The sequence below is a fragment of the Pelobates fuscus genome, chromosome 5, assembly GCF_036172605.1.
Source record: "Pelobates fuscus isolate aPelFus1 chromosome 5, aPelFus1.pri, whole genome shotgun sequence".
NCBI classification, from domain to species: Eukaryota; Metazoa; Chordata; class Amphibia; order Anura; family Pelobatidae; genus Pelobates; species Pelobates fuscus.
The window spans coordinates 57,437,807-57,452,122 of NC_086321.1; the positions used below are offsets into that span (position 1 = coordinate 57,437,807).

The window sequence follows — 14,316 nt, forward strand, 5'->3', positions numbered from 1 at the left end:
ACACTCTGGCTCTTTCCTCTGCAAAAGTAAATTACTTCAACACCCTCATAAACACACTGTCCGCCAACCCAAATGCCTGTTTAACACTTTTAATGCTCTCCTTCGCCCTGTTGCTCCCACTCCTCCTACCACCCTGTCCGCCTCAAACTTTGCAACTCACTTCACTGAGAAGATTTCTACAATCAGGGAAGAGATATCTATCCTCTCTCCCTGCCCTTCCAATTCATCTTCCATTACATCACCCAACCCAACTCACTCCACTGTTCTATGCTCATTCGCACCTACTACAATGGAAGAGGTTCTTGCTCTGCTCCGGTCCTCCTACCCCACCACCTGTTCCCTCGATCCTATTCCCTCATATCTCATCTGCACTCTGTCTCCCTCTCTTGCTCTTCCTCTGTCTCCCCCTTTCCTCTGGTACATTTTCTTCACCCTTCAAGCATGCAACTATAACGCCAATTCTAATAAATAACGAACCTTGACCCCCAACTCCCCATCCAACTACCGCCCTGTATTGCTACTGCCGTTTGCCTCCAAGATCCTTGAGAGAGTTGTGTATGCAAAATTGACAGACTTCTTCGAATCCAACTCTCTGCTTGACCCACTTCAGTCTGGATTCAACGCTTGTCACTCTATTGAAACAGCTGTGACCAAAGTATCCAACAATCTAATCGCTGCTAAATCTATCAGCCATTACTTTATCCTTATTCTCCTTGATCTTTCTGCTGCCTTTGACCCTGTTGATCATCAACAGCTTCTTCTTCTCCGTAATCTCGGTCTACGAGATACTGCTCTCTCCTGGTGCTCCTCCTACCTCTCCCAGCGGTTTTTTAGTGTTTCTTTCTCTGGCTCTGCCTCTTGTCCATAACCCCTCTCTGTTGGCATTCCCTACTGTTCTCCATCTATATGTGAGGAAGGCTAAACTTGATGGATGCAAGTCTCTTTTCAGCTTTGTAACAATGTAACTATGTAACTATACTGCCTCCATTGGTAAACTCATCAGCTCCTTTGGCTTCCATTATCATTTATATGCAGATGACACACAAATCTACCTGTCCTCTCCTGATCTCTCTCTGCCCATCTTGACTCGTGTCTCTGACTGCCTCTCTGGATGGCTGCTCACTTCCTTAAATTCAACCTGTCCAAAACAGACCTTCTGGTCTTTCCTCCCTCAAAGTCAACGGTGCCACCATCACCTCTATTTCGCAGGCTCACTGCCTAGGTGTTCTCTTTCCGACCTCTCTTTCACCCCTCATGTCCATTCGGTCACCAAATCCTGCCGCTTCCATCTCAATAACATAGCTCACATCCGCCCCTATTTAAAACCAGACACGGCTAAGATGCCGGTCAATGTCATTGTTCTTTCTCGCCTTGACTACTGCAATCCCCTTCTCAGTGGTCTTAAGTGTTCCCAGACTTGTCAGGCCTTAAGCCTCCTGAGTCTCCTCATGCTTCCGGGTTTGACGGAGCTTAGCCACACCCCCATTGACGCGGTCTGCTATTTAATGCGACCGCACCAGCTGATAGACGCTGGATTATTGAAACGCGTACCGCGCCAAACTCACCGGCTCACATACCTCGCTGAGACGACCACTCGCTACTGGAATGGACTGGAGGAATATTCAAGTCCCCAACATCTCTCCTCATCACAGACAGGTGCCAGCACTCTCTGCAACCATTCACTGAAGCAACCGCCTCAGAGGAGAGCTGGGGACACAATCCCTCTACTTCTAGAAGTTAAGTAACTTACAGTCTCTGAGTTAAGAGCTAACAATGCTAAAGCTTTATTTCAACTTACTAAAGTCTGCTATCAAGTTGTCCAGCAAGCCTGCTACAGCTTTCCTCAAATCAAGTATTATTCAAGTTCAGCTGTACATGTCTTGCTACAGATAGTCTTATTTCTTCATACTAAAGTCTGCTATCAAGTTGTCCAGCAAGCCTGCTACAGCTTTCCTCAAATCAAGTATTATTCAAGTTCAGCTGTACCTGTCTTGCTACAGATAGTCTTATTTCTTTATACTAAAGTCTGCTATCAAGTTGTCCAGCAAGCCTGCTACAGCTTTCCTCAAATCAAGTATTATTCAAGTTCAGCTGTACCTGTCTTGCTACAGATAGTCTTATTTCTTTATACTAAAGTCTGCTATCAAGTTGTCCAGCAAGCCTGCTACAGCTTTCCTCAAATCAAGTATTATTCAAGTTCAGCCAGGGCCGGACTGGGAATTAAAAGCAGCCCTGGGAAAAAATATTTACCAGCCCCATAATGCGTCGCGACCTGCGGTCTGCTGGGATATGGGGCTGTAGTAGGGTATTGGAGCAGTGGTGCAATGTGTGAGGGGTGCAGTGTGTGTGTGTATGGGGGGGGCTGTGAATGTGTGTGTATGGGGCTGTGTATGTGTGTGGGGGGCAATGTGTGCATGGGGCAGTGTGTAAATGTGTATGGGGGGTAGTGTGTGTTTGGGGGGTAGTGTGTGTATGGGGGGGTAGTGTGTGTATGGGGGGGTAGTGTGTGTATGGCGGGGTAGTGTGTGTATGGGGGGAGTAGTGTGTGTATGGGGGGTAGTGTGTGTATAGGGGGGGAGGGTGTGTATGGGGGGTAGTGTGTGTATGGGGGGATAGTGTGTGTATGGGGGGTAGTGTGTGTATGGGGGGGTAGTGTGTGTATGGGGGTAGTGTGTGTATGGGGGGTAGTGTGTGTATGGGGGGTAGTGTGTGTATGGGGGGGTAGTGTGTGTATGGGGGGGTAGTGTGTGTATGGGGTGGGTAGTGTGTGTATGGGGTGGGTAGTGTGTGTATGGGGGGGTAGTGTGTGTATGGGGGGTAGTATGTGTATGGGGGGGTTAGTGTGTGTATGGGGGGTAGTGTGTGTATGGGGGGGGTTAGTGTGTGTATGGGGGGGTAGTGTGTGTATGGGGGGGTAGTGTGTGTATGGGGGCTTAGTGTGTGTATGGGGGGTTAGTGTGTGTATGGGGGGGTAGTGTGTGTATGGGGGGGTAGTGTGTGTAGGGGGGGGTAGTGTGTGTATGGGGGCTTAGTGTGTGTATGGGGGGTTAGTGTGTGTATGGGGGGGGTAGTGTGTGTATGGGGGGGTAGTGTGTGTAGGGGGGGTTGTGTGTGTATGGGGGGTAGTGTGTGTATGGGGGGTAGTGTGTGTATGGGCTGGAGTTCACTCTCAACACTGCGACCACCAGGAATTCATGGTGGTCGCAGTGGTGAGAGTGAACTCTAGCCCATAGCTCCAGGGCTAGAGTTCACTCTCGTGAGAGCCGGAGCATTGCCGTGGTAACCGCGGCAATGCTCTGTGCTCGTGCGAGAAGGACGCAGAGGAGCTGCAGGTTGAGCTCCCGGTCCTCTCTTCCTCCCTCCCCTGCCGGCTGCCCGCACGGTGCCTGTGGAACGGGGAGGGAGATCGGCTGGCAGGGAAGAGCCTCGTGGGGCTCTTCCTCCCCTTGTGTGTCTCTCCCTCCCCTTGTGTGTCTCTCTCCTTTCTCCCTCTGTTTCTCTCTTCCCCTCTGTCTCTTTCTTCCCCCTTTCCCTGTCTCTCTCTCCCCACATCTCTCTTCCCCACATCTCTCTTCCCCTCTGTCTCTCTCTCCCCCACATCTCTCCCCCACATCTCTCCCCCCTTTCCCTCTCTCCCCCACATCTCTCCCCCCTTTCCCTGTGTCTCTCTCTCCCCCACATCTCTCTTCCCCTCTGTCTCTCTCTCCCCCACATCTTTCCCCCCTTTCCCTGTGTCTCTCTCTCTCCCCCACATCTCTCTTCCCCTCTGTCTCTCTCTCCCCCACATCTTTCCCCCCTTTCCCTGTGTCTCTCTCCCCCACATCTCTCTTCCCCTCTGTCTCTCTCTCCCCCACATCTTTCTCCCCCCTTTCCCTGTGTCTCTCTCTCTCCCACATCCCTCTTCCTCTCTGTCTCTCTCTCCCCCACATCTCTCTTCCTTTCTGTCTCTCTCTCCCCCTCTGTCTCTGTCTCCCCCTCTGTCTCCCCCTCTGTCTCCCCCTTCTCTCTCTCTCTCTGTCTCCCCCTTCTCTCTCTCTGTCTCCCCCTTCTCTCTCTCTGTCTCCCCCTTCTCTCTCTCTGTCTCCCCCTTCTCTCTCTCTCATCCCCCTTCTCTCTCTCTGTCTCCCCCTTCTCTCTCTCTGTCTCCCCCTTCTCTCTCTCTGTCTCCCCCTTCTCTCTCTCTCTCCCCTCTCTCTCTCTCCCCCTTCTCTCTCTCTCTCCCCCCTTCTCTCTCTCTCCCCCTTCTCTCTCTCCCCCCTTCTCTCTCTCTCTCTCCCCCCTTCTCTCTCTCTCTCCCCTTCTCTCTCTCTCTCTCTCCCCCTTCTCTCTCTCACCCTTCTCTCTCTCTCCCCCTCTCTCTCTCCCCCCTCTCTCTCTCTCTCTTTCCCCCTTCTCTCTCCCCCCTTCTCTCTCCCCCCTTCTCTCTCTCTCTCTCTCCCCCCTTCTCTCTCTCTCTCTCCCCCTTCTCTCTCTCTCCCCCCCTTCTCTCTCTCTCCCCCTTCTCTCTCTCTCCCTTCTCTCTCTCTCTCTTTTCCCCTTCTCTCTCCTTTTTTTCCCCTTCTCTCTCTCATTTTTTCCGCTTCTCTCTCTCTCTTTTTCCCCTTCTATCTCTCTTTTTTCCCCTTCTCTCTCTCTTTTTTCCCCCCTTCTCTCTCTTTTTTCCCCTTCTCTCTCTCTTTTTCCCCCCTTCTCTCTCTCTTTTTTCCCCTTCTCTCTCTCTTTTTTCCCCCTTCTCTCTCTCTTTTTTCCCCTTCCCTCTCTCTTTTTCCCCCCTTCTCTCTCTCTTTTTTCCCCTTCTCTCTCTCTTTTTCCCCCCTTCTCTCTCTCTTTTTTTCCCCCTTCTCTCTCTCTTTTTTTCCCCCTTCTCTCTCTCTTTTTTTCCCCTTCTCTCTCTCTTTTTTCCCCCCTTCTCTCTCTCTTTTTCCCCCTTCTCTCTCTTTTTTTCCCCTTCTCTCTCTTTTTTTCCCCCTTCTCTCTCTTCCCCCCCCCCCCTTCTCTCTCTTTCCCCCCCCCCCTTCTCTCTCTTTTTTCCCCCCCCTTACCTGCGAGTGGTGAGTAGGGTTTTTTGCTGGAGCCGCCGGACCGGGTGGCAGCCTCACCGGTCCGGCGGCACTCCTGTCAGGCTGTCACTAGCGCTGGGGGCTGAAGGGGCTCCCTCGCGGTTTCTGTGCTGAGAATTGTGGGAACCGCGAGGGAGCATGGTACAGAGACATGCTCCTCCCTCCTCCTTCAGCCCCCAGCGCTAGTGACAGCCTGACAGGAGTGCCGCCGGTCCGGCGGCTCCAGCGTGGAATGCGGCCGCCGGCTGGCCCCCTCAGAGTGTGTGCCACCGGACCGGCCACCCGGTGGCACATACATGGTCAGTGCAGCCCCCAGGTGCCGCGGCCCACCGGGAAATTTCCCGGTATCCCGGTGGGCCAGTCCGGCCCTGAGTTCAGCTGTACCTGTCTTGCTACAGATAGTCTTATTTCTTCATACTAAAGTCTGCTATCAAGTTGTCCAGCAAGCCTGCTACAGCATCCCTCAAAACAAGTAATAAGTTTTGCTGCACCAGTCTTGCTACTGATAATTCCAATGTATACAATCTCTTATAATATGAACTGTTAACAAGAATAACGGACTCTAATGAATTCTGAACCTTGTCATTGCTGAATGAAACAAACCGTTTATTATTTAAAGAAACAGTACCTGTAATTCTGGAACTGAAGTCTCAGTTCCATCTAAGTGTCTTAATAAAAGATCGAAGTCCTAAGAAATCTGCAGTTGTGTTCCACATCATTTACTGTGAACGTGACAAGACTGCACCGCTGCAGTCTATAATGAATGCGGCGACAAGGCTCATTTTCTTGTCTGCCCGCACCTCCCACGTCCCACGTGTTCCCCCACCCCCTCTGTCAGTCCCTACATTGGCTTCCAGTTAGATATAGGACTCAATTTAAGATTCTGGTGCTTGCTTACAAGTCCCTACATAATGCTGCTCCAACCTACCTATCCTTCCTAATACACAAGTATGTCCCGTTAAAGCCCCATCGCTCTGCCGAAGACCTAAGTCCCCTCTGTTCCTGTGCGTCCATATGTCTGGTTACAATTATGTGTCTGTTAGTTCACCCATTGTACAGCGCTATAGATTTTGCTGGCGCTATATCAATAATAAAAGAATAATAATAATATTAACTGAGATGGTGTCGGCAGAACTGCAAATGATTGTGAACTATATTTTACATGAAACTTAGACAGTTTTGAGTGACTCCGACGCTAGCAGTAATTTACTAACCTAATACATGCCATAAATAGATTGAAAATTACTTGTTATGAATTGTTGGGAAAAAAATTTATGGTGCATTAATTATGGCTTCAATTAATATTTATAGTTAAAAAAAATGTAAAAATACTATTAAAGGGACAATATAGTCACCCAAACTACTTCATCACAATGAAGCGGTCTAGGTGCAGTGTCCCTGACAGTCACTAGTGGCGATTTTGCTGCACTGGCCAAGTAAAACTGGTCATGTGACGCAGAAGCCCATAGGAAAGCATTAGGTACCCAATGCTCCTTTAAGTCCCTGGGTGCTGGTAAGAAATAAGTAAATACTTTATGGGTTTTGGAGAGCAGGGTCAAACCCTAGCCAATCAGCATGTCCTCTTAGAGATGCAGAGCGTACATATGAGGAGTGGCCACTGGAGGTGTTCCTAGGCAGTAATGAAAACACTCTGAACAACTCTGACACAAGAACAACTATAATAAGCTGTAGTTGTTCTGGTGACTATAGTGTCCCTTTAAGTTAATAGTGCGCTGCTCATAATCTTGGGAGTTTTATCAGAATGAATTATGAGGCTGCCTTCTTTATTAATCTTTGCAACATTGCATAGCTATAGTATCACTTTAGCACCAGATGTAAAATACGTATTTACTATGAGGTTTTCTTTTTTAATAAGCTAAATATGTATTTATATATTTAAAAAATTATATATATATATATATATATATATATATTAATTCAGAGGTGTAACTAGAAACCATGGGGCCCCGGTGCGAAATTTTCCCTGGGCCCCCCCATACATCTCACCCCCTCCCCAGCCCCTCCATGTGTCACCTTCAAGCCCCTCCAGCCCCTCCACGTATCTCATTCACACCCACAGGGTGAGTGTGGCATGGTTGGGGGGATGAGTATGACAGAATTGGAGGGGTTAATGTGATAGGGTGTGTGGCAGGGTTGAAGGGGGCGATAGTGACAGAGTGATGGAGAATGAGTGTGACAGGTTTAGGAGGGTGATTGTGACAGTGCGACAGAAGGTGAGTGTGATAGGGTGTGCATGGCAGAGCGATAGGAGGTGAGTATGGCATGGGTGAGTGACAGTATTGGGGGAGTTATTGTGGGTGTGGCAGGGTGAAGGTGGGTAACAGTGTGTGTGGTGGGGTGACAGTTACACAGACACACAGGTGCATACACTGACACACATGCAGATAAACAAACACACACACTGACATACATGCAGATACACACCATATAACACATGCTGATACATAGATACACATACAGATACAGACACACAGATACACACACTGACACACATGCAAATACACAGACACACACTGACACACATGCAGTTACATAGGCTCGCATACAGGCAGATATATAGACACACATGCAGATACACAGACACTTAATGACAAACATTCAGATACACATAATGACACTCATACAGATACAAACAGTGACACACATACAGAAACATAGGGCACACACTGACATACAAAGACATACAGATACGCAGACATACAGATACACACAAACAGACACACATATGTACAGACACACACACACGTACAGACACATACATACCTACAGACACACACACACACACACACACATACAGACATACAGAAACACAAACACACACACATGCAAAATGTTTAGTCACCCTCCTTTTTCCTACCTTTTAGGTTCAGGAGGGTGACTTCCATGGGGTCCAGTGGCTGACTCAGGCTGATGGGAGACAGAGTTCCCACTCTCTCCTCTCTTTCTCCTCCTCTCTTGCAGCTCTCTGTGATTGCTGGGAGGAAGTGACCGAGGCAGTCACTTCCTCTCATGCTGACTTCATCACAGGGGGCCCAGTCACTGTATATATTAATATTTTATAGACACAACACATGCTTTTCTGTACAGAATGTACTATTAATAATAATATTTTATTATATAATTAATACAATGCATCCACAAATGTATAGTTTAAAGGCTGCAGCATGTGTAATAGATGGTATAGATGGCAGGAGATAATTCAGGAGCACATAGACAGCGATCTCTGACAGCCCTGTCAAGGATCGTTGTGCTTGGAATTTAATGGGCATTCAGGTTCCATTACATTTTTGGCATTTTACTGACAAATAGAGAGTTCATGAAAAAGCAGTGCGATATTTCTATAAAAAGTATATGGTGTCTAACATCTGCGAAGATAGGTGTTTTTGTTGTTGTTTTTTTGAGCTAGCAAACTGTCCAAAAAGTTCTCTGCATGGTCTAAATAATACAAATTTCTTTCAAACTGCAGCTAGAAGACATTGGAGACATCATTGAGAAAATCCGAATTGGGCACAATGACAAGGGGATCAACGCAGGCTGGCACCTGGACAGGGTGGAGATCAGAAGACTATTACCTAATGGAAAGGTATACACTCATAAATAGTGTATAAAAAAAATATGCAGCAAAAAGTACATATAATCCAGAGATGGGAAGCTACAGGCAAAATGATTGCCTGGAATACACACAGACACGATAAAAATGGAAATATCACCATGGCCTGTATGAAACACACAAAGGTTGTGATTTATCACATGGAGGTATTATGCTCTACAAATCTCATCTAAGGTGATTGTTAGAGACAAGATAGGTCATGTGCTGACAGATTAAATCAGTATCATCAGACATTGCTGAGAGTTTGGAGCATTAGTTGCTGTTCAGAACCCTTGTCATTGAACAGTCCCAATAAAAAAGAAATATGTTCTTTCGTACTGCTTAGCATATTAAGAACGTTCAATTTGTGTCAGTAGACAGGTGAGGTAGTATTTCTAGCTTTTATGCTAAAATACCTACCAAGAATAAAGGAGCACCAATGGCTCAATCATCTAGTTAAATGTGAGATGTTCCTGAAATCCTGCATTGCTAAGGGTCATCTAGTCTAGTTATAAAAGCAGCCGCAATGTCGCTTCTTTTTTCATTTAGTTTTCCTTTCCTTATGCCTCCAGTATTTTAATAATTAAGCTTCGTCGCCACTTGCCTTTATTTCAATTTATTATATCTTCCTCCTTGTGCCAGATCTCCGTATCTGAAAGCAGCCATTTTGTTTTACTCTGCCTATCATGTCTGCTGTCTACTCGTCTGTGCGATTGATTTTACTGATGGATCGTGGGTAGATTTGATTGGAAACTGAAACAAAACCTTGCTTTAAACTCCGCCCATTGTCAGCTTTTGTCAACTTGACTGCTATACATAAGGAAAAGTAGTCTCAGCCACCCGAGATGTAATGCTCCACTGTCAAACATTTCACGACAAGTGATGTATCACGACAGCAGTACAAGGCAAAACTCCACTAGCATTTGAAGATAGCCAATTGCCTCTTATCAGGGCTTACCTGGAGCAAACCTGCAATGGAGACGATCCCTAAGTGGAGTTTCACGTCAATTATGTGAAGCTGGTGTAGAATATCGCTGAACAACACCACTGTCATTGGTGGTAAGCAAGGAGGAAACTGTCCTCCCCATCGAATCCTCAGAAGAAACTCTGACCTTCCTCATGTCCTTGGTACATCAATGGGATTTATGTATAGTAGTTCCATTTGTTCCAAGAGGAGGTTAGGGATCTGCAACATGATCCACACTCCGTACTAGCTGTTGTTTTTTTAATCTTTTTAACTTTATGTATGTTGCTTTGTTGCCCAGATTTTTCTTGTGTAAAATGGTGATAGGGGTTATACCCCCCTTTTGATAGCCAACAAGTAGGTAGCAGACCTTTAATTTTGTTATTATGTTCTCACATTGATGCTAGACATCTAACAGTTTAACAATATTTTTCACACTGCAACCATCTCATCTCCCCCTACCACTGCCTAGGTTCAGGTAGCAATTCTGCTAAGCCCATTTGGTAGCTTTGTTTGGACAGATTTATTATATGATTTATAATTCAGCAACATTATCATCTGATGTACTATAAGGGCTCTATGTAAGGCATAGAAACTGCAATATGTGAAGTTAGTGGAGTGTGCTCCTCATGTATAAATTAACCACAGCAGCCCATGCACAGAATGAGGGAATAGGGAAGATCACCAACTCATGGTAGCCCATGCATAGAATGAGGGAATAGGGAAGGTCACCGACTCACAGCAGCTAATGCATAGAAAGAGGGAATAGGGAAAGCCACTGGCTCACAGCAGCCCATGCACAGAATTAGTAAATAGGGAAGGCCACGGCTCACAGCAGCCCATGCACAGAATGAGGGAATAAGGAAGGCCACGGCTCACAGCAGTCATGCACAGAATGAGGGAATAGGGAAGGCCATTGGATCACATTCTTTTCCAAGGAACACTTTCTCTTATCGCACATCCAAAAAGACAAGTGAATATAAGATTCATGATTATTATATGTATGCCACATATTTGTGTTCATTCTAACCAATTCTGTTTATTTCCTCACATTTATGCTATGACAGTAATTTGTGATTTTGCTATTTTACTGCTCGTTCAATCATCATTTTAATCTTGACCATAATAATGAATCCTACATCTGTGTAGCTGTAGGCAATCAAAATTAACATGTATTTTGATCTTATTGTGTTTTATTGTGACGGTTAATGTTTTTGTTTTCCCACAAACATTAATAGGGGTCTCAGACTGTTATATTCCCATGTGAGCGATGGCTTGCCAAATCCGAGGATGATGGGGAAACAGTGAGAGAACTGGTGCCATCAGATATCTATACTGAAAAGCTTATGAAAGACGGAACTTTGAAACAAATTGAGATGGAAGTAGAAGATGCATTGGAAAGTAAGCCTATAGCTAGATCTAAGGAGATGTAAGGCAGGCAGTAGGCATAACTAATGGCTTTTGCCGTATGCCAAGCATGTATTATGGGAAATCCAAATAAGAGCATGACTCTCTAATTTCAAGAATGTATTGTTTGTGCCCTTTTGCTGTGGTTTGAGTCGTAGAGACTCTTTGAGATTTTCCATGCTCTCCTGACATTGAATAACTACATTATGATGATAGACCACCATTGTGTAACAGAGACATCCATTTTTCAATGAGTTCAATAGGATGTCTATTATCTACTCCTAGTAATACCCACTGACAGATCTTACCATATCTCATAATTTACCAGTGTCAAGAAGATTTTGAACTATAAATTAACAAATTAGAGATTGTCAAACGGGGTTCCAGTCATCAGTAGTTTAAAGAGTGGAGAGCCTCTTGTTTCACTAACACGTTCAGATTTTCCTCCTGCTTTTCTATGGTTATCACAGCCACAACTGACCTCATGAGTCTGAGATTTGTAGTCATTCTTATTGATTTATGGTATGAATAGTGTCAAAGGGTCTATAAAAATGAGACTTGACAAAATAAATGCTAATGTGGTTCACCAATATATTAACCTTTATCTAAGAATGAACCATCTGCACAGGATTGCCTTATTTTTCTTTGTGCTTTTCATTAACTCATAACATTGGTAAGTATAATTATAGATAAATTGGTATCAAAATATTTTTTTTAAAGACCCCACATTTTTCACAAACTTCTATCTTTCTAATTGCCTTTTTTCAGGAAAATCCTGGCTTATTGTCTAATGTATAGAGGAACTGAAGCTCATAACTGATATTTTTTTTTTTTTATGTTCACAACGTAATGATTTTTATAACTACAGATTGCAAAACCTCAGAATTTGCAATTTATTGATAGTAATAATAAAATAAAATGCACGTTTTGATGGTACTGCATAAAAATATATGACCATGTTATGTGCTACCAATAGGGTTATTACATTATATAAAATAAATGGGTTCCAATTTTCAGAGAATTCTATAGGACTCGCAGTTTTCTCACTATCTCACTATTGCTCTGCCATCAGTCGCCTCACTCTTGTGGTAAGCAGTGGGGGTTCAATAACACAACATGGGGCTTCCTTTATCCACTCTGTGTGTTTTGTGTTGTAGGCAAATGAATCAAAGAAGAACAGCTTAGGAACGTCCTCCCCTTTCCACATAAGGGAAGCTAAGAATTATTTAGCATGTTTGCAATTAGCAATTAGCATCCCCTCAATCGTTTAGATGGTGGATTCAAGCAAGGTTCATCAGTTTCAAGGCCAACATAATGTCCTATAATATCCCTCAATAATATCCATTTTTTTAAATTGTACTTTATTGGTTTTAGGGCAATATAAACCATAGAGCAACAACAATGACCAACAATGGTCATTCCAAGGTAGGTTTAAGAATGCAGAAGAATTATAATAATACTAGAGACATGGCAATAGAAAGTCAATGGCATTACAACTGGTTTAGTAATTCAACATGAACCTCGGAGCTAGGATGGGTAGAGGCTCCTAGCTGTTTAGAGTACAAGGTGATTGATGCCCTCCTCCTTCCCCCCATTGAAGAAGCAAAGACAACTTTCTCTGTCCACACACTAAATAATATTCATTTTAAAAATAATTGTACCACAGAGCACTGGTTCTTCATTGGCCCATATAGAGAAAAAAAGACAAGATGATACTTTTCTAAAAAAATACATATTCTTCAATCTTTTCTATATATGATATGCATGAATCTAATTTTCTGGAACATCCTTTGTGTGTTTGTCTTCATAGCGCACACATACAGCGTGTCCGTCTTCACCGGTGACATCTATGGGGCTGGAACAGATGCCAATGTTTTCCTCACCATCTTTGGAGATTTGGGAGATACGGGTGAGAGAAAGCTCAGCAAGTCGGAAACCAATTCCAACAAGTTTGAGAGAGGACAGGTAATGACGGTCTGCGTGAACTCTTTAACTGGGCTGCTCAGATAGATATCTGATAAGCAGTTGATAGGCACTTTAACTTTGTGTTTGTCTTTAAGATTAAAGCATTAACCTTGTCCACTGCTCATTTATTAAAAAAACCCTTTCATGGAATCTGAAAACATAATTCTAAACTCTGAGACTGAAGAAATCTGAATTGCTCCAGAACCAGTAGACTACATTATTGTCTCCTAGTAGGCTCTCCAGTTTTATGTTTATTTTACATGGTATGATGTTTACAGTTACTCTTGGACATAGGTAGACATATCCTGTCTACCTACGATTGGTGGGAGGTGCACTTCAAGATAGCAGCTGCTCTTTGGGACTACTGTCCCTAATTCATCTCCTTTTCTAGTGATTATTTAGTGTGAAAGGACCTGAGAATCAGAAGAATGACAATAGCAGTTGCTGCCTTGATGTAATCTTGCCCAGGTTACGACATACAAGTTTCAACAGTGCATTAAGATTAGTTATATTTACATATGTACACTTTTTGTGACAGTGAATTGTACAGGAACATCATGATCAAGTTCTCATGCTTATGGAACATGGTCCATTCAGAATATTTATGACTAAAAACATGCTATATGATGACAGATGAATCATTTACATGTTGTTGAGTGAAGTCCTAAAACTTTGGCAAGATTTGGACTCACGGCTTTGTAATCACATTGTTAGACAATTTGTAGCATCACGTTATTAAGCATAAGTGGTATGGCCAGATGGTATAGCAAGTAACCTCTACCTCTATAAATTCCTTTACATAAAAATAAACATATTTTAATAATGACTAATATTGTAATATATGTTTATATTATAATGACCATGCACATTGATGCATTAATGTGTGACGTTGCCCTCATTCTGCCATTACTAGGTGGATAAATTTGTCATAGAAGCTGTTGACCTCGGAACTATCTTCAAGATTAGAATTCGACATGATAATACTATGTTGAATGCTGACTGGTACCTGGAGAGAGTGGAAATCCTAAATGAGAGCACAGAGGAAACATATTTATTTCTCTGCGAGCGTTGGCTTTCCACCAAGAAAGAAGACAAGAAAATTGAAAGAATTCTCTATGAAAAGGTATTGAGCCGTTTACGCTAGCATTAAAGCCTCTTACCACATGCCGAGAAGATGAATCTGTGCTATTGAGCTGGCCTTTACCAGGATCTTTTCGAGCATTTACTGTTTTTTTAAACTAACAACTAAAAACAGGGTTGTCCATCAATAAAGCGCATTATAGGTATGTCGGACATGAAACTGAGTTTTA

General features: G+C 44.0%; 1 protein-coding gene across 1 annotated transcript in view; it reads left to right on the forward strand.

The window, feature by feature from the left end:
* The window catches only part of LOXHD1 (lipoxygenase homology PLAT domains 1), a 177,407-nt gene that overhangs the window by 133,749 nt on the left and 29,342 nt on the right, over window positions 1–14,316 (forward strand). The window contains exons 32-35 of the mRNA XM_063453877.1: window positions 8,548–8,664; window positions 10,873–11,035; window positions 12,852–13,006; window positions 13,920–14,129. Coding sequence (XP_063309947.1) covers window positions 8,548–8,664; window positions 10,873–11,035; window positions 12,852–13,006; window positions 13,920–14,129 — 645 coding nt within the window. The remainder of the gene's footprint in view (window positions 1–8,547; window positions 8,665–10,872; window positions 11,036–12,851; window positions 13,007–13,919; window positions 14,130–14,316) is intronic.